The 25,294-nt window shown below is 32.9% G+C and overlaps 2 protein-coding genes across 2 annotated transcripts in view; one reads left to right on the plus strand and one right to left on the minus strand.

Moving 5' to 3' along the window:
- LOC141460300 (nucleolysin TIAR) overlaps positions 1–25,294 on the minus strand; it is a 1,257,025-nt gene that overhangs the window by 774,865 nt on the left and 456,866 nt on the right. The gene's annotated exons all lie outside the window — the stretch shown is intronic.
- On the plus strand, positions 19,473–24,152 carry LOC141460896 (uncharacterized). The gene is made up of 4 exons (XM_074141324.1): positions 19,473–19,722; positions 20,182–20,373; positions 23,542–23,858; positions 23,937–24,152. The coding sequence occupies exons 1-4, from the start codon at positions 19,610–19,612 to the stop codon at positions 23,966–23,968; spliced, it is 654 nt and encodes a 217-aa protein (XP_073997425.1). The 5' UTR covers positions 19,473–19,609; the 3' UTR covers positions 23,969–24,152.

A 25,294-nucleotide genomic window follows, 5' to 3' on the forward strand; every position in this document is an offset into this window, starting at 1 on the left:
AAAAGGTTTTAGAAAAGTAGTTTTTATTGTTTATTTAATGCTAGAAAAGATAAAGTATGAAGTTGGTATTAGTTTGGCATTAGGGCCACTGTGCAGTACTGCAATACTTGATGGAGGGGGGCAGAGCGATGTGTTCACAACAAAAGTTGATCATATGTTCACCTGATCAGCTGATGTGGTACGACGCCATCTTGCCCAACTGTCTTAAAAGGGTGGGGTAGGGTGGGGAGAACCTTTGTTGTGAACACATCGCTCTGCCCCCCTCCATCAAGTATTACAGTACTGCACAGTGGCCCTAATGCCAAACTAATACCAACTTCATACTTTATCTTTTCTCGTATTAAATAAACAATAAAAACTACTTTTCTAAAACCTTTTTAATTTTAAAACATTCATTGTAGAGAAAGGTTAGGTAAGGTTACACTCAGTTTCTTTAATACTTCACATTTTTTAGCAATTCTTTTTTTTAAAAAAGAAGGTAAAGTACTAATTTTATGTAAATTTCTAATGAATGTAGTGGGGCAGGGTGTGGAGAATCGGAGAAGATATATTTATCACATAGAAGTTGAAATGTTGTAAAAGAGATTTGATCTGAGTAAGTTTCATAATCAAACTCATAATTAATATTACGTTACAGGTTGGTATTGCATAATGTAAAGCCAGGACAAAAGTAATTTAGCACACTTCCCTTGCGCATATTCGTATAAGACAAACCGAACATATCACTTTCATATATAATTTTAATAGCATAATCTGATAATTTATCAAATACCTATGGGGAGAAAATTGTTTTAAACATCTTAATTTTTCTGTGAAATATTAAATAATTAACCTTAAACACTGCAGAGGAAGGGGAGTTAAATGAAGAGTAAAAAGTAGGAGCTAAAAGGGATTTATCATTCATACTTTATATTGCATAGAAATATTGAGTACAGAAAACCAGTGAAGTTCGAGGTGTCCCGTCATGCACAAGCAATTTAGATTAAGATTAAGAACTTACTTGTTTTTCAACCAATTGAGCACTTAAAGTTTCCTTATGTTTGTAGAATATTAGCTTCATTATTCTCTTTCAGGTAGTGTCTGTGGAAGTTAAGAATAACTGCGTACTCTTTGCCTGGACGTTGGTTACTACTTATTTTACTGTGACTCCAGTTTACTTCTCTAACCTAGAGAATAGTTGTTCTCCCAACCGTCGTCATCTCTTTTACCACTACCCAACATCATGATTCTTTGCAAGAGAGGTGATGAAATGATAGAATAGATATGTCTCTAGCGACCTATTCTCCAGCATTACTCAAGTCGTACTGACGAGAATTTGTCCTCTTTCAGGTAGTGTCTTTGGAAGTTAAGAATAACTACGTACTCATTGACTCGACATGGTTAATACTTATTTTACTGTGACTCCAGTTTACATACTTATTATACAATATAAAGTAACTACCAAAGTTATAAAGTTCCAAAGAAATATTTTTAAAACAGTAGTGTTTATTGATTATTGAATACGAAAAAATATAAAGTGTGAAGCTGGTATTAGTCCACGACGATTCTCCACACCCTGCCCCACTACATTCATTAGAAATTTGCATAAAATTAGTACTTTACCTTCTTTTTAAAAAAAAGAGTTGCTAAAAATGTGAAGTATTAAAGAAACTGAGTGTAACCTTACCTAACCTTTCTCTACAATGAATGTTTTAAAATTAAAAAGGTTTTAGAAAAGTAGTTTTTATTGTTTATTTAATACGAGAAAAGATAAAGTATGAAGTTGGTATTAGTTTTAAAAGTGGCCACTGTGCAGTACTGTAATACTTGTTGGAGGGGGGCAGAGCGATGTGTTCACAACAAAGGTTTTCCCCACCCTACCCCACCCTTTTAAGACAGTTGATCATATGTTCACCTGATCAGCTGATGTGGTACGACGCCATCTTGCCCAACTGTCTTAAAAGGGTGGGGTAGGGTGGGGAGAACCTTTGTTGTGAACACATCGCTCTGCCCCCCTCCAACAAGTATTACAGTACTGCACAGTGCCCACTTTTAAAACTAATACCAACTTCATACTTTATCTTTTCTCGTATTAAATAAACAATAAAAACTACTTTTCTAAAACCTTTTTAATTTTAAACTTTTATTTGCGTTCGTATAGAGAAAGGTGAGGTCAGGTAACACTTAATTTCTTTGTACTGCACAGAAACTAATACCAACTTATAGCGTACTTATAACGAATGGTTAGGTTATACTCATTTTTTTTTAATAGTTCTCATTTTTTAGCAATTCTATTTCTTGATACAAGGTAAAGTTCTAATTTTATGTAAATTTCTAATGAATGTAGTGGGGCAGGGTGTGGAGAATCGTAAAAATATTTCTTTGCAACTTTATAACTTTGGTAGTTACTTTATATTGCATAATGAGTATGTAAACTGGAGTCACAGTAAAATAAGTATTAACCATGTCGAGTCAATGAGTACGCAGTTATTCTTAACTTCCAAAGACACTACCTGAAAGAGAATAATGAAGCTAATATTCTACAAACAAAAGGAAACTTTAAGTGCATAAATGAATTCTAATATTTATCTTCAAATACATTTTAACTCACTATAGAAATGATGAACTCAACTTGTTTATTATTTTTAAACGCTTTATAAACTAAATTTTGATTACAATCTATTGTAATAAATAAAAAAATAACTTTGAAATTAAAATTAATATGGTTCAGTGTTTAACATTTACATAAGTAGTTCAAGAAATAGCCACCAGGTAGGTAGCAGTGCCGTAACCTTCCTCTATTTATACGTGAACAGCACAAATTCTCTTCAGTACGACTTGAGTAATGCTGGAGGATAGGTCGCTAGAGACATATCTAGTCTAACATTTCATCACCTCTCTTGCAAAGAATCATGATGTTGGGTAATGGTAAAAGAGATGACGACGGTTGGGAGAACAACTATTCTCTAGGTTACAGAGGTAAACTGGAGTCACAGTTTAATACGAGTCGTAACCAACTTCAGGTCAAAGAGTACGCAGTTATTCTTAACTTCCACAGACACTACCTGAAAGAGAATAATGAAGCTAATATTCTACAAACATAAGGAAACTTTAAGTGCTCAATTGGTTGAAAAACAAGTAAGTTCTTAATCTTAATCTAAATTGCATGTGCATGACTGGACACCTCCAACTTCACTGGTTTTCTGTACTCAATATTTCTATGCAATATAAAGTATAAATGATAAATCCCTTTTAGCTCCTACTTTTTACTCTTCATTTAACTCCCCTTCCTCTGCAGTGTTTAAGGTTAATTATTTAATAGATCACAGAAAAATTAAGATGTTTAAAACAATTATCTCCCCATAGGCATTTATGCACTTAAAGTTTCCTTTTGTTTGTAGAATATTAGCTTCATTATTCTCTTTCAGGTAGTGTCTTTGGAAGTTAAGAATAACTGCGTACTCATTGACTCGACATGGTTAATACTTATTTTACTGTGACTCCAGTTTACATACTCATTATGCAATATAAAGTAACTACCAAAGTTATAAAGTTCCAAAGAAATATTTTTAAAACAGTAGTGTTTATTGATTATTGAGTACGAAAAAATATAAAGTGTGAAGCTGGTATTAGTCCACGACGATTCTCCACACCCTGCCCCACTACATTCATTAGAAATTTGCATAAAATTAGTACTTTACCTTCTTTTTTAAAAAAAAGAATTGCTAAAAAATGTGAAGTATTAAAGAAACTGAGTGTAACCTTACCTAACCTTTCTCTACAATGAATGTTTTAAAATTAAAAAGGTTTTAGAAAAGTAGTTTTTATTGTTTATTTAATACGAGAAAAGATAAAGTATGAAGTTGGTATTAGTTTGGCATTAGGGCCACTGTGCAGTACTGTAATACTTGATGGAGGGGGGTAGAGCGATGTGTTCACAACAAAGGTTCTCCCCACCCTACCCCACCCTTTTAAGACAGTTGGGCAAGATGGCGTCGTACCACATCAGCTGATCAGGTGAACATATGATCAACTGTCTTAAAAGGGTGGGGTAGGGTGGGGAAAACCTTTGTTGTGAACACATCGCTCTGCCCCCCTCCATCAAGTATTACAGTACTGCACAGAGGCCACTTTTAAAACTAATACCAACTTCATACTTTATCTTTTCTAGCATTAAATAAACAATAAAAACTACTTTTCTAAAACCTTTTTAATTTTAAAACATTCATTGTAGAGAAAGGTTAGGTAAGGTTACACTCAGTTTCTTTAATACTTCACATTTTTTAGCAATTCTTTTTTTTAAAAAAGAAGGTAAAGTACTAATTTTATGCAAATTTCTAATGAATGTAGTGGGGCAGGGTGTGGAGAATCGTCGTGGACTAATACCAGCTTCACACTTTATATTTTTTCGTATTCAATAATCAATAAACACTGCTGTTTTAAAAATATTTCTTTGGAACTTTATAACTTTGGTAGTTACTTTATATTGCATAATGAGTATGTAAACTGGAGTCACAGTAAAATAAGTATTAACATGTCGAGTCAATGAGTACGCAGTTATTCTTAACTTCCAAAGACACTACCTGAAAGAGAATAATGAAGCTAATATTCTACAAAAATACGGAAACTTTAAGTGCATAAATGAATTCAAATATTTAACTTCAAATACATTTTAACTCACTATAGAACTGATGAACTCAACTTGTTTATTATTTTTAAACGCTTTATAAACTAAATTTTGATTACAATCTATTGTAATAAATAAAAAAATAACTTTGAAATTAAAATTAATATGGTTCAGTGTTTAACATTTACATAAGTAGTTCAAGAAATAGCCACCAGGTAGGTAGCAGTGCCGTAACCTTCCTCTATTTATACGTGAACAGCACAAATTCTCGTCAGTACGACTTGAGTAATGCTGGGGAATAGGTCGCTAGAGACATATCTATTCTATCATTTCATCACCTCTCTTGCAAAGAATCATGATGTTGGGTAATGGTAAGGGCGATGACGATGGTTGGGAGTACAACTATTCTCTAGGTTACAGAGGTAAACTGGAGTCACAGTATAATACGAGTAGTAACCAACTTCAGGTTAAAGAGTACGCAGTTATTCTTAACTTCCACAGACACTACCTGAAAGAGAATAATGAAGCTAATATTCTACAAACATAAGGAAACTTTAAGTGCTCAATTGGTTGAAAAACAAGTAAGTTCTTAATCTTAATCTGTGCAGTACAAAGAAATTGAGTGTAATCTGACCTAACCTTTCTCTATACGAACGCAAATGAAAGTTTAAAATTAACACTTTATCGATCGGGGGTTTTGCTATGAACCTGTGACCTGTGACCGTAAAAATTTCAATATTTGAAAAAAACGGTTGCGAGGCTTTGTTTTCGAAAATATTGGCGTCTCCGTAAAAGGATTAGTAGGCCAATAATCACTCAATTTATTTTTCTTCACTAGTCCCATTATAATAACAAGACCCAACCAAATTTTTAATGCGGGAACTGTTACATCACACCATTTTTTAGCTTTTTTTGGGGGTAATTTATGGGCGTTGGAAGTTTGATGATAGTAGCGATTTGTTTCAGTTGAAATCGTTTGCAACAAATCATCTCCAATAAACAAGCTCACAATATCGCCTATGTTCTTTTTATCTGGATTAAATGCTAGTCCTGGGTTACCTTCAAATGGCAGATTATTTTGGGGTGGGTCATCATCGTTCCAGTCGGAATCAAAATCGTCTTCCTCTTCAGAATCGCTATAAACTACACGTAGAACACGCGGACGACGCCTTGTAGAAAAATAATTATCAGTGCCACTTTCACCAGTGTCATTATGGTCATAATCGTCAGGAATATCTGATAAATCATCTGCACAATTTTCTTCTTCTAAACATATATTTTCGTCTTCGTTATCCATTTTTATCGGTATTTAAATTCAAAGTATGAAGCAAACAGTCAAATAGTATAATTATAATTAATTGTTATAATTTTAGTTTTTCTAATTACGAAAATTTAATTCAAATTTTTTGAAACCTCCACTACATATTACTTCATATATGACGCCAATTGGCGTCCCCGGTCGATAACGTTAGTTTTCGTTAGGACGTCAATTGGCGTGCCCGGTCGTTAAAGTGTTAAAAAGGTTTTAGAAAAGTAGTTTTTATTGTTTATTTAATGCTAGAAAAGATAAAGTATGAAGTTGGTATTAGTTTGGCATTAGGGCCACTGTGCAGTACTGCAATACTTGATGGAGGGGGGCAGAGCGATGTGTTCACAACAAAGGTTCAGAGGTAAGGACAGTCTATTTGAGAATGGAGAAGTTTGCAGAGGAAAGAGAGGTCATAATAAATTCTTCTGATGGCAAGTGGAGGAAAATTGAGAGTGAGCTGTAGATCTGAATAGATAAGGGTTTCTTTAGGGATATTCAAACGGCAGCTAACCACCGAAAGAACTTGTTCTGAACAGTTTCATGCAATAAAAGAATAAGAATAGTAGAAGTAATGCACTCAGCATGTTTCCATTTTGTTTATCTTTTTAAACTAAATTTTTATTACAATCTATTAATTTGTTGTTCAAAAACTTTGAAATATAAATGAATATGGTAGTGTTTAACCTTTGCATAATTTGATTGACAATAAATAAATAATGCGTATTGTGTGTTGCTTACCTAAAACCTAAACCTATGTGAACTCTTACTGAGTAAATCTGGCGAATATACTGTGACTGTTATAATTGACATAAGAGAAGAGGTTGTCATTGAAGTTAAGACCATCTTCAAAGAATTTCTTGTTTTAACATGAACCACAACTAATTGTTAACCTCCGCCTAAAGAATATAATCAACATCGTTACAAGAAGCTTTTCTTCAATTCTCAGAAAAGATAAAAAGAAAATAAGAAAGAGAAGAATAACAAAGGCAAAGATATGAATACAAAGATATGAAAACATAAAGTTTGTTTGTTTGACTTTTAGGATAACACACAAAAAAAGGAACAGAAGAAAACCTATCTTGCCTTAGGTAATATGAGTACTCAAAGGTTATTTTATAACATTTACAAGAATTAGACAATTTCTTTCTTTGTATCTTTGCCGACAATTCGTTAAATAAATTTAATAAAGAAGTATACAAAATAGTGTAATTTTAACAAACAGAAATAACAAAAATTAAATTAAATTAAAATACAGAACAGGGAATAGAAAAATATAAATATTTCAGGGAACAGAATTAATAAGCACTTTAGTAACTCTAATCCAGCCGCCATTATTCTACGTAAAAGACTACTCAGAATACATTTTATCTTTAGAAAAGATAATGTTTAAATTCTATAGAATTAATACAATCATTACGGAGCAGATTAAAATGAGAAAATTCTATTAAACTAAGGTAATTTTAAATTAGTAGCATTATTATTAATAATTAATCATTTTATATTGTTTATTTTTATTTTTTGAGATGTTCTTGCAGTCCGGAGAGAGGTGGACGTAGAGTAGTCGGGAGTTTAATCGGCTAAAGAAATGTTTTACAGCATCTGAATATGTGGAACTGATTACAAATAAAATGGAATTTAGATTTTAGATTCGTTCATCTAGTTTTGCGAGTGATTTATCAGATCTCAAATGTCGAAAAATGCCCTCAATTGATAAATTTGTTTTTTTTTTGTTCATTAAATCTTTGTACTGTTTAATAAGGACACTAGCCCAGTGATTTACATAGAGTATACAAGAATTCCAATGCAGAGATCCTAGGCTCTAATCCAGCCTCTGGTTTTTAGATTTCTCTTTTTTCTAGAAGCTTCCACTTAGATTTTCTTACAACTCCTATGTTCATCGTTCACTTTAACGAGAGCAGAAGTTTTTAACCTGAGAATCAGAGATTAGAATTAAGAGGAAAGTAGAGTGTAAATAAATTGTAATGAAATAAAAATTGGGCTAGAAATATTAGCTACAACAGCAATGCTTTTTAGTATAACAGAGGTTTGACTTCATTTAGCAAAAAGGGAAGAATTTTCAATTACACTTTTAAGATTAAAGCCGCAGCAGTAAACAGTCTGTGATGTAGAGTAATTACAGCTTTTTGTTTTAATTTTATTTTACTGTTTTCTATTTTAAAAGGAAATGACGAAACAATAATTACAGAAATAATTGTAATTACAAATACACAGATACTAAAAAAGAATGAAGAGGAAGAAGAAGTGCTTCTGTTCTGTTTGTGTCATTCTAAAATATAAAGGAATTAACCAGTATAATGTTTTTTGAATTAAATTTAAATTTAGAGAGTTTATTTAACAGTTAATTTATATTAAAGAATTAAATTCAGTAAGCGTTTTCCCCTTAAGTAAAACATCCCTTCAGGGCTATTGTTTTAAAGGAAACAAATGAAATTGAAATATTATTTTTAGTTAATTGTTATCGTTGAAAGATAGAAATGGTAATTTAAAGAGAATTGTTGTTGATTGAGACCCGTCTCTTATAAAATGTAAAACCTTGGAAATGAAAGACAAATTATTGTAAACATAATGTTCACTTGTACATGTTAAATTTATTTAAAATAAAAGAACAAAAAAAATTATTGTAAACATAATGTTCACTTGTATGTGCTAAATGTACTTAAAATAAAAGGACAAAAAAAATTATTGTATGTAAGTATTATAATATTAAGTATATTATTATATAAGTATTGTAAGCAAGTAACATAATGTTCACTTGTATGTGCCAAATTTACTTAAAATAAAAGGACAAAAAAAATTATTGTATGTAAGTATTATAATATTAAGTATATTATTATATAAGTATTGTAAGCAAGTAACATAATGTTCACTTGTATGTGCCAAATTTACTTAAAATAAAAGGACAAAAAAATTATTGTATGTAAGTATTATAATATTAAGTATATTATTATATAAGTATTGTAAGCAAGTAACATAATGTTCTTGTATGTGCCAAATTTACTTAAAATAAAAGGACAAAAAAAATTATTGTATGTAAGTATTATAATATTAAGTATATTATTATATAAGTATTGTAAGCAAGTAACATAATGTTCACTTGTATGTGCCAAATTTACTTAAAATAAAAGGACAAAAAAATTATTGTATGTAAGTATTATAATATTAAGTATATTATTATATAAGTATTGTAAGCAAGTAACATAATGTTCACTTGTATGTGCCAAATTTACTTAAAATAAAAGGACGAAAAAAATTATTGTATGTAAGTATTATAATATTAAGTATATTATTATATAAGTATTGTAAGCAAGTAACATAATGTTCACTTGTATGTGCCAAATTTACTTAAAATAAAAGGACAAAAAAATTATTGTATGTAAGTATTATAATATTAAGTATATTATTGTATAAGTATTGTAAGCAAGTAACATAATGTTCACTTGTATGTGCCAAATTTACTTAAAATAAAAGGACAAAAAAAATTATTGTATGTAAGTATTATAATATTAAGTATATTATTATATAAGTATTGTAAGCAAGTAACATAATGTTCACTTGTATGTGCCAAATTTATTTAAAATAAAAGGACAAAAAAAATTATTGTAAAAAATAAGAAGAAATGATTAACTAGATAGATAGATTTATTTATTTGCTTGAAGGAATATTCCTCCATAGAAATATGAGGTAATTTGCTACACATTAAGGTTAACTTTCATTATTTTGGATATTTATATTATATACCTAGACCTGTATGCACTTACATCTAATTTTAAATGCACTTTTAAAAGTAATTTAAGATAAAATATCTCCAACTGATATTGCTCTTGCTTTTATTGATTTAATGGTAAAGTAATAGAGATCATCTACAATAACTTAACATTATCTGAAAATTCACAGTAAATTGTTGGTATTTTATACTTCTAAATATATCTTTTTATTTGACGGCTTATAATTATGGTATTCAATGAGAAAATGATATAGACTGTCCTGGTCGCCGGTATTACATTATACCGGGCATTCAATGTTGCTTTGAAATTTATATAGTCTAGCTTCGTGAACGATTCTAAAGTAAAGAGGCTGCACTTTAAGTCTGGGTCTCCAATTTGAAAAATATATTTATCTCTGTTGGTTCGTTGGATCTCTTTCACTGTCAAAGTGCTGCTGTACTGAGAAAGGAATTTTACAACCTTATTAATAAATATAAAAATAAATGTGTCAGTGAGGACATTGATTTCATTCTCAACTCCAAATACAACTGTTTATACAGATCTTTAGCTACACTCGGATTACCAGAGCCATAATATGGATTAGAAAGTTAATATTAAAAAAGTGAGAGTGGTAGTGCAATTAAGGCTGTGCAATTTGTCCAAGGCAAGATTCTATATTAATGACACTTATTATGAATTTGAATTTGAATTTGGCTGTAAAGTGAAGCCCTCATTTCAGAGGAATATAATGGAAACAGATAAGAAGAAGAAATGTCCTACAGGCTGTACAAGTTTTTTAATATTAACAACAAGATTTGACAGTGTTGCAAGAAGCACACGTTTTTTTGGCAGCGCGCCGAACCTAATTCAAATTTAATTACTGAATTTATACTTAAATATCTAAAATTAAATCTTAAAATAAAAATAAATTTAATTATTATTTTTTATTACTCACACGAATTTACTGCCATTTGTTAAATAAACTAACAATTATGGAATCCAATTATGAATCACTGAAGCAGATATATAATTACATATATCATATTATTGCTAATGGAGCGAGACAATTCTGTTATTAATTAATTAATTTATTAATTATAATAATTAGGTAAGAGATATAAAACAGAGTAACGTTAATTAATTTTGCCATTCAAGTCATTGATACTTAAAAAAAAGGTCAACCATTTATAATTTATATAATCATTTTAATATAATAATTATTATTTTTTTAAAATTTGTTTTAAATATTGTTTAATTTGTGTAGCAAATTGTTAAGTAAACCAAATTTCACAAATGGATTTTTAAAATAAGGAAATTTGGTTTTTTATCTTTATTAACTCTGCCCAGACCAAATTTTACGATATTTGAAGCGATCTGCTAATAAGAAATGCATTTTAGTTAAGGTGTAACCTAAAGAAAACGTGTTGATTTTGATGTAGGCTGGGAGAGTGTTGCATGAAGGACAGAAATACAACGCTGAGACGTTCACAAAATGGGTAAGTACCAGCACGATACTCAAAAAATAAAATTGTGAAGTGTAGATCGTAGCTGGAATCTGAAACTGGTGCTTTGAGTCAGGGATTCTTTGGGGTCCTTTTTGATGGACTGCAGCGAAGAAGGCAGATTGAAGGATGTAACATAGATGTACCAATCGTTCAAATAATCTTACAAACGGTGTTAATCAAAAATCAATAAAGAGGAAATCACAATGCTACAGACATACAAAAGGGAAACTATAAATATTCCTAGCTAAAAAGTGTGTTTCAAAGGAACACATGAAGAAAAACAGGAAACAGTATTTTGGAAAACATCGAAGAGTTGAAAATGGTGCAAAGTGGAGACGGAAAAGCCACTACTTCTTATTTATTTAGAAATAAAACAAAGAAATTATTGCCAAAGCTTGATGAGAGCCATTTTCTAAAAGAAAATTAATCCACTTACATCTCACATTTCTCGCACACGGCCATAATTTGATTTTTTCTAATTTTATCCCAAAATTATACTTTAGCCGTCATTATGAAAGTAAGTGATATTTTTTTTTTTAATGGAACATTTTTTTGGTCCTCTCAATTGGAGGGAGGGAATTGTCCGCTATCGATCCGAAAGATAAAAATCGGAGGGTGTTCACTGGACCACAAATATCGATAACAAAAACATTTGCAACCCCGCTGGCTGCACTGCACTCATAATACAGTTACACTTCTAAAACTTCCCAATTCAACATTACAGGGAGGAGAGTTGCATAGGCTATTGATTAGGAGCACATAATATCTCTCAATTAGAAATATTGAATTTTCATGCTTTAAAGGGAATCATTTAGTTGGAATCAGTGAACAATTATGAACGAATTCTATTCGTTACATGTTTGTAATCAAGTGTAATTTGTGATTTAATCTTTAAAACAGCAGTGGGTCAATAATCATGCTTAAATTCAATTCTTTGTCCTCTTTTATGTTTTCAAATCAAGGTTTGTCTAGTGGAGATTTTCATAAACGTTTTACTCTTAAAGCTAAACGATGGGAGATCAAGGATAAATCAGGACAAACAACAGTGAGATCCATTAAGGTCAAATCCAAACTGACTTCTTGGAAGAATAAACTGAAATGATTTGAAAGTATCTGTAATAGTGTTGTTTAGTTTCTGGTATTAATTGCCATGTGATACAAAAAAAACGTAGGTTAAGATGAGTTGAAATACAAAATTGTATGAAAACTTATTTAAAGAATATCTGGACAATTCTAGAGTTCTTTCCGTTGTGTAGTAGAGTAATTACAGTATCGTCTGTTCCACTCTACTTTATGGGTGGTGAACTCTGGGCCTTGAGATACGAGGACTGTAAATTAAGTGATGAGACTGATTTTTAAATTTTTTTTATTCAAAAAGAATTACAATTCTATATTGTCACCTTCAAAATAACTTCCTTCTGAAGCCACACAGCGCTGGAGACGTTTCTACCACACCTCATAGCAGTGCTAGAACTCCGATACTGAAATAGCCTTCAGCTGGTCCGGTTACAGCCATTTGAATGTTTTCAACTGTCCCAAAATGAGTTCCCTTGAGGTGATTTTTCAACAAAAGTGACAAGGACTCAAGTCAGGCGAATAAGAAGCCACAGGAATGTTTTTACTCGCCAAAAACTCTGTTTATTGAAATTGCTGTGTGACAAGGAACATTATCGTGATGCAACACCCTCTTGTTCTTGATGTTTGGTCTCACACGAATGCTGAACAAATAGAAAGTGTTTAAGTAAAAATTTTTTTAATCTTTATTTAGCTGGCCTGCATGCACTGTCAGTTTACATGGTCAGACTAGAAACTGGTCAGGTTAAATTGGTATACATAGTCTTATTGCCTAAAATCTGTTATAATAAATTATTAAATATGGATAGCTCTTCTAGTAATGTCATTAAATACAACTGGGTATCTCAGATAAAAAGCTATTTTACAGCGTTAGGCTATGACTGGCTGTGGGAGAGCCAGCGGGCAGATTTAATGAAAACATTTAAAAACACACTGTTAAGTCGTGCGAGTACACCAAAATTTTTAAACTTAACTTTCCAGCAACTGTAAATATTGCAAACACCAGTAAGTTATCTTGTAGTCAAGCCTAAAGGCTCAAACACCAAACAGTAAAACTACAGTTAGCATAACTAAAAAGCTCCCATCGAAATCCACCTATATCTTTCTTTATACCGAACATACTAGTGCTTTTCTGCGTTCAGTCTTTACTACTAAGTGGATGATGCTGGATGATATTGCACTGTACGAGTATAGCAAAGGTTAAACACCACTCCCAATCATTTGCTCTTCCACATTTATTGTGAATTCTAAACATTTTTTCACATCAACGAATACAACTGTTTCTTTATATAGTTAGAATAAAATCCAAGTTGATCTTCTAGAAGGTGGTGAATGTGATGTCGATAAGGTGCTGCTGCTGTCGAGTGACTACGTGATCAGAGGATGGAAGCGTTTCCACAAACCCCACACAAAAAGGAGCAAAGATCAGTGTAACAACCAGAATATGAATTCCATTGTATCTCTGGTTCCAGTCCGCAAAAGAAATGTACTTTTTTTATTGAGGTCATTATATTTATTTAACATTTTATTAAATAAGTCAAAAAAATTATTAAAAAAGAATGAAAATCAAGCAGTTTTTTAAATTATTGTTGACACTTTATCAATAAAATGTTTTAAACAATAATTAAATGAATGTAGTTCCTCACAAAAGAAAGGCAAAAAATTATGATAAATCAAGAAGGAAACACGTATTTACAATTGATTAAAACTGTCCGGTAGGACAGTTGTATAAGGGTTGACCATCAAAAACTGCACGAAAAAGCGTAACGTTGAAAAACACCCAACTTTGACAATTTTTTTCTCTTTTTCTATAAAAGATAAAATTCCCAAATTTTCTTTAAATCTTACTCCAAACCCTCCTTCATAACTGTAATTTTTTTGCAACCACCCAGATCTAATAGGTTTCGAGAAAAAAGTTGCCGAAAATGAGCAAAAACCGCTTTTTCAAAAAATGTTCTTGTTCTTGTTCTTCTTCTTCTTGTTCTTGTTCTTGTTGTTACCTTTTTTGTAAACAACGTAGCGCCTAAACGCGTGAACCGATTTTCATGAATGAGGTGTCATTCGATTCGGAATTTTATTTAGATGTGCCTTTTGGGGGTCTCGACCCTGTACATCGTATGGGAGAGGAGTTAGCCCCCTTTATGTAAGGCCCCCTCCAAAATTATTATTACTAATTACTCTGTAAATCTTGGCCCGATTTTGATAAAATTTGGTAGGATGATAGGGTTAGGGCTCCCCTACGTAACATTAAAGCGGCGATCAGCTCTTACACTTGTTAAGGGGAAGTATAGGAATCGTTTCAAATTATCGACACGTGAACCGATTTTCATGAATGAAATGTCATTCGAATCGAAATTTTGTACAGATTTGCACTTTAAAAGTCTCGACGCCGTGCCTCATAAGGAGGGGAGTTTGCCCCACCCAAATAAGGCCCTTTCTAAAACTATTATTACCAATATTTCTATAACGCTTAGTCCGATTTTGATAAAATTCAGCTCGAATAAGTGGTTAAAGCTCCTCTACATTGCTGATGCTCTTGCACCTACTAAGAGGAAGTACTGCAATCGTTTAAATTATCAATGAGTGAACCGATTTAAATCAATGAATTGTCGTTCGATTAAAAAATCTTTGCCTCTTTGCCTAGAAGTTCTGCAATCGCAGTTTATTTTTCTTACTCCTCTTAAAAGGAAGTAATGAAATCGCAGTTTAATTTTGCTATTCACGCACAAATACCTTCCTATGTTATTCAAAACGCTTTTTCAAGAAAAGTTGTTACTGAGGATGGTTTGGGGGACCTTAACGATAATCATTCTTTAAAAAGATCTCTCTAGTGGTAGTTACGGTTCCGACTTACCATCTTATCAGGTTATAATGATAGAATTGCTTATTCCAAATTTAAAAAATCTGTAAAGCAGATATGTAACTTTGTAAAATAGACAAAAAGGAAAATCTATCCAAAAGGTACAAAAATCTCTTTAACAAAAACTTACAGTTTAAAATGTTAAGTATAAGGGTTGATTAAACGCCAAAAGGTACACAAATCAGCAAGCACTCAAAATTTCATTAATTCTTCATTAATATTTAAGTAATTTTACTGCATTAATATTCATTAATATTTTTTAGAATTTATTAGATGTCACAGACCCTTATGCTGGCCACTTCATTTATAATATTTTTTTGTTATAATTATGATAAATCACACATATGTACATGCATGTTAAAGTAGAAAAAGACAAAGTTAGAGTAGGCTACTGTCTTGAATTCGTCTTACCGAAATATTCGAGAGCACAAATGACACACAGTTATAACAAGTAGATTATTCAACAACAATTATTGATTTCTCTATTTTAATTTAATTTTACTTATAGTAAAATACTGGAATAATTAGCTGTCCTAAAAATATACATATCTTATTTACTTTATTTTACATATTACATTTTTTTTTATAAAAAAAAGTTTTGAATTTTTTAGCCTCATAATTTTTTTTTATTTTTTATAACGTTTTTCTTTTTAACCTGTATTTAATAGTTTGATTATTATAAATAACTAGATATTACAGTCAATCTACAGTGCTACTTGAACAAATATTTTGTAGACGAAAATGGCCAGCATAAGGGTCTGTGACATCTAATAAATTCTAAAAAATATTAATGAATATTAATGCAGTAAAATTACTTAAATATTAATGAAGAATTAATGAAATTTTGAGTGCTTGCTGATTTGTGTACCTTTTGGCGTTTAATCAACCCTTATACTTAACATTTTAAACTGTAAGTTTTTGTTAAAGAGATTTACTTTAGCATCCGGTTTTTTTGCGGATGATGTAGCTATTAGTCACTTCCGTTTAATTACCTGTAGGAAGAAGAAGATTATGTTCATTCACAAACACGTATAAGTTTTAATGAATAGAATTTAAAATAAACATATATTGAAATTTTTGTACGAGGCACATAAAGTAAATAATTATAAACGTAAGGGAAGGGATTCGTTGAGTGGTTAGCACACTGGATTCCCACACGAATCGAGGAAGTCGAGTGATTTTCAAAAAATGGACGAAAAAGAATTTCGTGTGTTGATTAAACACTACTTTATGAAAGGCAAAACGCCTTAGGAGACTAAAGAGAAGCTTGATAAACATTATGGTGACTCTGCACCTTCGATTAGAACAGTTTATAAGTGGTTTCAAAATTTTCGGAGTGGCCATATGGGCACAAGTGACGCTGAACGTTCTGGACGCCCTGTTGAGGTTACTACTCCAGAAATCATTGATAAAATCCATGATATGGTGATGGATGACAGAAGAGTGAAGGTGCGTGAGATTGCTAGTGCTGTGGGCATCTCGAATGAACGGGTACATAATATTTTGCATCAATATTTGGACATGACAAAGCTATCCGCAAGATGGGTGCCGCGATTGCTCACGCTTGACCAAAAACGAAATCGTGTGAAGTGTTGCAAGGACGGTTTGCAGCTGTTCCAGAAGAATCCGCAGGACTTTAAGCGTCGTTTCGTCACTGTGGATGAAACATGGATACATCACTACACTCCTGAGACCAAAGAACAATCTAAACAATGGGTTACTAAGGGGGAATCTGCGCCAAAAAAGGCGAAGTCCGTTCCTTCGGCCGGAAAGATTATGGCGAATGTCGCTTGGGATTCGCAAGGAATAATCCTCATCGACTATCTGGAAAAGGGTAAAACTATTACAGGTATTCATCGTTATTGGACCGTTTGAAAACCGAGCTGCAAGAAAAACGCCCACGATTGGCCCACAAAAAAGTCCTTTTCCATCACGACAACGCAGCAGCTCACACCTCAGTAGTTGTGGTCGCAAAATTAATGGAAATAGGGTTCCAACTCGTTTCACATCCCCCCTATTCTCCAGACTTGGCTCCCTCGGACTACTATTTGTTCCCCAATATGAAGAAATGGCTGGCGGGAAAAAGATTTTATTCAAACGCGGAGGTGATTGCAGAAACGAATGGCTATTTTTCAGACTTGGACAAATCCTATTATTCGGAAGGTATCAACAAACTAGAGCAGCGTTGGACGAAGTGTATAAGCCTAAAAGGAGACTATGTTGAAAAATAAAAAAGGTTTACCCCAAAAAATTAAGTAGTTTTTATTTTTGCACGGACTTTTCAAACGACCTCGTATGTTATGTGCTCTATTCTACGATATTCATCAACTTCTACGGTACGAATCAAAGCAGATTCTCATTACATTGACTGATCTGTCCAAATAGCTTATATTATTTTAAATACTTCGTTGATATATTGGCCACAACTAACTTATTTTTAAAGTTTTCTCAGAGAATTATATAATTTTATTAAATGAATCTAAAATTAAAAAAAAATACACGAGTTGCGGCTATTAAATAACGAGACTATTGCTGTAAAACATTTTATTTTAAATTTAAACATATTTAGTTATTATCACCTTCAATATACACCCCTCCCCTATCCCTACAACGCTCCATGCGAATTTACCATTGTTCGAAACAGTGCTGGAAGTCTTTTTCTGTGAGCTCCTGCATGTGCGCGTACCGCTTTTTCTTTCACAGCTTCAACGGACTGAAATCGTGTTCCTTTTAATGCAGATTTGACTTTGGGGGAACAGATAAAAGTCACATGGGGCCAGGTCAGGCGAATAAGGCGGATGGCCTACAACTAGGATGTTGTACTTGGCTAGAAACGTCTTGACAGACAATGCAGTGTGAGCCGGCGCGTTGTCTTGATGGAGAACCCCGTGACTTGTTCTTCCACAAATCGGGTCGTTTTTTTCCTTACTCTTTCACGGAGTTGAGCAAGCACCTCACGGTAGTAATGTTGAGTCATTATAACCGATATTTTCATCCGTTTAGGACGTGGAAGGGCGGTCATCATCTCCGACGTCTTCTTAGCGTTTCTTGGAAACGCTTGAACCACTCTAAAACTCGCGCACGTGATTAACATTCATCGCCATAAACTTATTTTAATAAAAGATAAGTTTCAGTAGCGGTTTTGTCTAGTTTTGATGTGAAATTTCACAATTCGTTGCTCTACTACATGTGCAGCATCATGTATGAGAATAATATAACAGCTCGTACGACAGCAATTTATATTTTTTGAAAAAAAAACTAAGAAAAATATCCTACTCCTGAAGGCGACTGAGTTGCTAAGGACAACCAATTTCAGGCGCAACTGAAGACCTGGGCTGTATTTTAAACAGTTCGACACACAGCTGTAGACTATAACAAGTATGGAAGTGGTAAAGAGAGAGAGTAGAGATATATTATAGGAGGAGCGGTGGGAAGAGGGGAAGGACAGCTAACTTCCGGAGCAGACAAATGGAACGACTAATTCCGTTAGTCATTTTCCAGAAGGCGTTTCCGTTCCGACAATGCCACTGCAAGAAATAAATGTAGATTTAATTGTTTTTACCACTGGCTTCCCTACCCAAACTGGTCTTACAGTCTACCCTGTACAGAGAGCTTCCTCCTTGTTCAAACTCATGTTTACAGAGTGAGAGAGGGTGTGACAGTGTTCCTGTTTGGAAAGCAGCACGATCTCGTTGTTGTTGACGAAGAAGTGACTAAGAAATATAATTAAGTAAAAGTTGAAGGGGATGAAGAAGGACGAAAGGTTGGCTGGCAGGAAGCGGGAAGAAGAACTGGGAGAAAAGGTAGGATAAATGTTTTAGTTATGGGAAAGCACCTTTACGGTCCTGCCTCTAAGATGTAACAGGTGAGGCACATATTTATTTATTGTAAGAACATTTAATACGCAGGTGTACCAACTTACTTCTATTTAATATAAAATGTACCTGGAACTCATTAATCATGATGCTGTAGTAGCCATATTTTCATGCAAGATAAATTAATATCGTAGTGATTTTTATAATTTTTTTTTTAATATTTAATAATTAATTAACAATATTTCAGATATTACATAAGCAGTGTTATATGATTAATATTATTAAAATAACTTATAGTTCCATTAAAGTGTTTTGGAAAATTTTGGAAACGATCTACCTAAAATCTAGATTCACTTAACTATTTTTCCCATCTTTATCAACTAAACTCTTGTACAATCTGTGGACAAAGTACCTGGGGGTAAATGGTTGACCCCAAACTCGACTGAAAAGACTAGAAACTAACCAAAGGTTACCAACTTCTCGCCAGACTACTCGACACAAGATCAAAAATTGAATATAAATATAATAATAAAAGAAGAATTCTTATTTTTACTGTTACTAGGCTCCCTGAACAACAAAACAACATGTGCTAAATTAAACTTTACTTTCTTTTAATGGAGTAAATTTAACGTAAAATGATAGTTCATTGATTTATCAAAATTTTTAGTTTTTTCTTTTTTACCGCTACAGAAATTTTGTTTTTGAATAACATAAAATGTTTCTTTCAAATACCATAAACAACCCAATACCTTACATAGCCAACGAAGATGATCTAACAGTTGTTAGAGAACGAAGAGCGAACTGGAAGAAGGGCGGTACTGAATGCAAGTAAGTGGGGCATGTTCTCACGAAAAGAGGTTGATGACTTCATCATGCTGGAGTCATGTAGTTCCATAGGCAGTTCTTCCAGGCTCCTAGTACATGGTACAAAAGAAGGGAGATCTAATACTGGTGTGCGAGATGGTACGCTAGCGAAACGATGTAACACATGCCCTTTGTAGTTGTTGCATTTTGATAAGAAAGACACGTACTCTTTAAAAACCCACTAAGGTTTAAACTACTTATAAGCGCTCTAAGTAATAATCGATGCCTGAAAGTTCAACTTTGAACTATTCTTTGCAAGTTTTGACAGGCTTTCGGCTATCTTCGTGAGTTGTCGGATGGATGAGGCACACTTCTATTATTATCAACTTGAAAAGTTAATTAAAGTTAAACCCCTCTGTTACTACCAACTGTTCTGACAGAAAATGTATTTATTTAAATAAAAACCAAAGTACTATATTTCAGGTATTTCTCGATATGCAAAGAACAAGATCAGCCACATAATTATTGGATATGCCACGTAGGAGGTAACGACCAACTGTTGCACAACAGTCCAAAAATTATTGAACCACCTAGGATATCATCTGTAACAGAATACGTTTATGAAAAGCATGTTGACTGTACACCAAAAGTGCCAAAACGCCCATGTTTTGTCGAGTAAGAATGTAGTGCGTATATTTTGTAACTTAGTTTATAATAATGTTCTTCATTAGTTACCGAGTTTATTTCGCAACTTAGAAAAATATGTGTTGATATTTTGATAATTTTCTATTTTTGGAGTTCGCATTAGAAGTATGGATTTTGGGGCCCCAACATGTGAATACGAACAGTGATTTCGACAAAAAGGTATGAATATCAGTAAGCCCAGGATGAGAAGGAGCAGAAATCCCGCATTTTTTTGGCCAGGAACAAGCTAATGTTTTGTACACGGCGGTGTCGAGGATTGCTCAGTGTTTAATCCCAAAATTAAAGGCACTCGAAGCGCAAATTTATTGGCGTCTTTCAAGCAGAAATTTCATGTAATTGTAAGATAATTTCAATTTAAGCTCGACATGAATAATCTAAATCTGGAGATTATAATCTTACCTAAAAGCTAGGCTGCATTTAATTTAAATCAACACGTCTAGAAGTGTTGTCTGGAAATGTTCTGGAAGATAGATGTTGTACAAGTGGATTGTGATGAGATTGAATGTTATGATGGCCTTTTTCTGTAACATGTTTTTAGCAACTTGTGTTGCACTAAAGGAATGTTCCAAGTCTGTGTGAATGGTTTGATTGGTGTCGTTGAAACGAAGCGTCAAACTATAAGAGCGAAGAATTTTAGACTACACGGGCTGGATTCTTTGCAGATTTGAGCGTTTGGTTGAACCCCACAGTTCGATGCCATAAACCCAGACTGGCTTTAATACTCTTACATAAATAAGTCTTTTGTTGTCCAGAGTGAGTTTTGATCTGTTGTCGAGTAGTCTTTTTAGTTGCTGGAAGCGTCTGTTGAGTTCTGTTCACTTAAGTCGAGTATGAGGGTTCCATGCAAGTCTTCTGTCAAGGTAAAGCCCAAGGTAGCGGATTACGTTGACTACATGTAAAGGAATTAAATTGTAAAAGACTGGAGGAAGAGTGGATACGTCGAAGAGTGAAAGTAATATTTTGAGATTTTGTTTCGTTCAGTTTGATAGCCCCATTTTTTGAACCATTTTTCTAAGGAGGTGAGGTGAGACTGAAGGTTTCTATGAGCTATTAATGGATCTTTGTCAGTAGATAAGATGGCAGTATCGTCAGCATAGGTGAGAAGAATAGTTTGAGGATGAGTAGGTATGTCTGAGGAGGTAGATTGTGTACAGAATGCTATTTTTTGTTATTTTTCCAATTTAAGGTACGTCATCATCTGAAATTTTGTCAATGCTCTGGCAACATTCGCACAATGTTCTAACAGACAACACTATCCATCACCGGACAGTGAGCTTGTAAGAAGCTCGTAGCAAGGGAAAAATCTAAGGGGCCAGCAGCTGGATTCGAACCCGGGACCTCCCGTGGGAATCTAGTACGCTCACTGAACTAACAACCTCACTTTAAGTATTAATAATTCGAAAATGGTATAAAAATGTCTTGGACTCGTTCCAGGACGAGGAAAGTAAAGTGTAGGAGATGCAGGAAATGAGGAGGCCGACAAACTGGCTAGGGAAAGCATTGTATTCTCTCCTTCATGGGGCTCGAACCGAACAACATGATATAGAAAGCTATCAGGTTTATGTTCTGTGTAAATTTTCTTAGAATTTCTCTTTTAAAAGGTCAACAATTTGACGTTTTAAGAGTAAACCCTAACAGAAAAGCTGTGGAAAATTAATTAAAGCTAACCGAGTGCTTCTGCAGCAAATGATTTTTAGCCAATATTTCTCAAATTTCCCTTTGATAATGCTCTGCCAAGAGCAGCAATTAAAAGCGTATGTTACAGTAAAGAAATAATTTTATAACAAAGTACCTTGAAGAAGTATTTGGTGAATTCCCCTTGAAGATCAACGGTGTGAAAGACTCGAATCGAACGGAGCTCTTTATATTATTAAGCCAAAATCAAGAAGTCGAATTGCGTTCTTAAACCAACTTTGTTCAAATTACCAGTGAAAACCAACTTTGGTTCAAAATTATATGTTAAGCCCATCTTGAACACCTCTTTAGAAGTAGAAAGCTTTATTTATATACAAAATATAAAACATAAAAACTTACAAAATGTAAAGTTAAAGCATGAAAGGCATGGAGTAGTAACCGTCTGTCAATAACTCAAATCAAAAAGCTGTAAAAGAAACGAAACCCTTTAAATAAAAATGAACACAAACACTAATAACTAATTAACAGAAAATAATACAATACAGAAAGAGGAATAAGAACAATATTAAATAATAATAATAATAATAATAATAAGGGAAGGGATTAGCTATGCGGTTAGCGTATTGGATTCCCACGCGGAGGTCCCGGGTTCAAATCCAGCTGCTGACCCTTAGATTTTCTCTTCCTAGGAGCTTCTTACAGCTCACTGTCAGGTGATGGACAATGTTGTCTGTAACGAGAGAACACTGACTGTCCGGAAGCCGGAAGTGCACTGAGAAAAGCTTCGCGTGAAATCATAAAAATAATGACAATAATAACCCCAATTTAACCAAATTGCATAGACTTCTTAATAATTAAACTCAGAAACTAAAATATTTCTATAACTACTGGCTACATTAAGTTATTTACATAGGCTGTCCCAGTCTTTACCATTTAGCACATCTATCAGTTCTGCCTGTGTGAGCTCTCTTTTACCCAAAATACCTGATTCTAAAGTCACTCTAAAACAGTACAGACTGCAATGAAATGTTTACCATTTACTTTTTGGGTTAGATTGCACAAGGAACTTAAATCGGAACTCTCCTTACTGTGTGGTCTAGAATTTAAGGTTTAACAGTTCCTCTCTACATTTAGTTATGGTACTGATTTCTCTTAATGATCACCTCTTACAATAAACAATAAAACATTTTATAAACTTGTAAAGAAATCTTCAGTTTCCAAAGGATGTATAATCTGATTTTGCTAGCTAAAAGTGAATTGTAAGTGACGTAAGAATTCTCTACCATCAAACTGATTATCACAAAGTATCACTGATGATGGATGATGATCCGGTCCAGGTTAGGGCCACGATGAATACAATCAACCATATTATCCACCACGGCTAACTATATTTTCAACATTTACTTTTTCAATTGCAGCCCAAAAGCATTCAAAATTCCATTGTTGTTTTTAGAACTTTCCCTTGAAACATAAAAAACACACTTTTTAAAAAACCTTTTCCAGAACCAGATACGAATGTCCATCAATTCCAAAACCCTGTAAGTATTCCTCTAAAAAGATCGAATGCATACAAACAACACCACCACTACCAAGTAAGGAATGTTACAAAGTAACTGTGGAACAACCAAGCATGGTACCAACAGAATTAGCACCAAGATACCAGGTGAAATCTGGTAAGATCTTACGTATTTGCGCATGCAATAAGAGAAATGGCCTTCAGGATTACTGCCCAATGAGCAGATGTATGGGAAGAAAGGAATGTCTCACTAAGCCGGTGCCTGTTTGTGAACCTTCTGGTACACAGGAATTGGTTAAGAAAGGTACTCGTGATTGTTATTCTATTTATTGTGTTATTTATTGTGTTATTTTTTGATTAATTAATTCATTATTATTTTTAGTCTATGAAGTTTGCTGTGAATTCCAAGAATAAAACTACTTAGTATAGCTACTTAGTAAAAAGCTGGTAGTAACACAATGGGCATTAACCAAAGATATTTCTTCAAAATAGAATCAAATGGGGGACAACACCAAAGCAATCAAGAGATACCAAAATTCATTTTAGAATACTGACAGAAATAAAATTCATAGAAAAATATATTTTACCATAACAAAAACTTTTTGGAATTTTAGTCATGCTAATTTTCTTAAAAAATACCTAAATTTTATTTAAATTTGATACGAAGGTTTCATTCTTGTTGAGACTGAAGTGAATTTAAGCTACACTGTTTTTTCCCCAAATGGTCTCATGTTTTCACAGATATCTCATGAAATAAAAAAAGGGTTAATTTGGCAATTTTGCTGCAATAGTTCAGTAACAATCAAGCGTCCTATTAATTAAATAAAATTAGTAAATTTAGTACAATTTACGTTCAAAATATTCGAAAAGTTGTGGCAGTGAGTTAAGTATTTTTGAACAGCGTCAACCTTCTAGAGCAGCGTTTCCCAACCTGTGGTACGGCGAGTTGCTGGTTGGTGGTACGCGAGAAATAATCAATAATGGCGGACATAAAAAATTAAATCATAAAATTATCATAGAAACGTTTTTTTCCCCTATTATTCATAAAAATTGTTTTAATTAATAATATTATACAGTAAAGTTGTTAATATATGGTTACAGTAATAAGGTTAGTCTGTCTCAAGATTTTCGAGAAAATATAATAGCACATTTAACAGGATTAAAATTGTCTTTCATGGAATATTTTCCCAAAACCCGAAAACACAAATGATAATTGGATTTCAAACCCCTTCTATAAAGAAAATTTAGGAAAAGCTACATCATTATCGATAAAAGATAAAGAAAATTTATTAGAATTATCATGTGACAGAACTTAAATGATAACTATGTAAAAATCTGCTTAAAGAGACTTGATTGTAATGAGTAAGCTCTACCCAAGCAACCTTAAATTTAATTGGTGCTTACAGGTAGTTGAATGCTTGAAAGAAATTAATTTAGGAGATTTTGGCACAAATATAATAATCCTAAAGAAGAACTTTGTAAATTGAATAATAATTTTGAAAAGAAAAATACGTACGCAATTTTAAAAATTTTAAAACTAAGATCTTACACTTTACAAAGTTTTTAAAGTTTACATGAACTTGAACTGCTTTGTAACAGATATATTGGTTATCTCTATACAAATAAAGATAATAATAGTAAAATAACACACTCGGAATAACTAAGTTCACGAAATACAATCATTTTTACCAAGGTGGTACAATTTAGTATGATATACTACCAAATGGTACGCGAGCCAAA

This window comes from Rhodnius prolixus, unplaced genomic scaffold (genome assembly GCF_049639745.1).
Source record: "Rhodnius prolixus isolate KJV_2025 unplaced genomic scaffold, Rpr scaffold_6, whole genome shotgun sequence".
NCBI lineage: Eukaryota > Metazoa > Arthropoda > Insecta > Hemiptera > Reduviidae > Rhodnius > Rhodnius prolixus.

Coding starts and splice junctions, on each gene's coding strand:
- LOC141460896 (XM_074141324.1), top strand. CDS start 19,610: ATGTTTCTTTCAAATACCATAAACAACCCAATACCTTACATAGCCAAC. Junction 19,723..20,181: donor AAGGGCGGTACTGAATGCAA/GTAAGTGGGGCA, acceptor ACTATATTTCAG/GTATTTCTCGATATGCAAAG. Junction 20,374..23,541: donor AAACGCCCATGTTTTGTCGA/GTAAGAATGTAG, acceptor AACCTTTTCCAG/AACCAGATACGAATGTCCAT.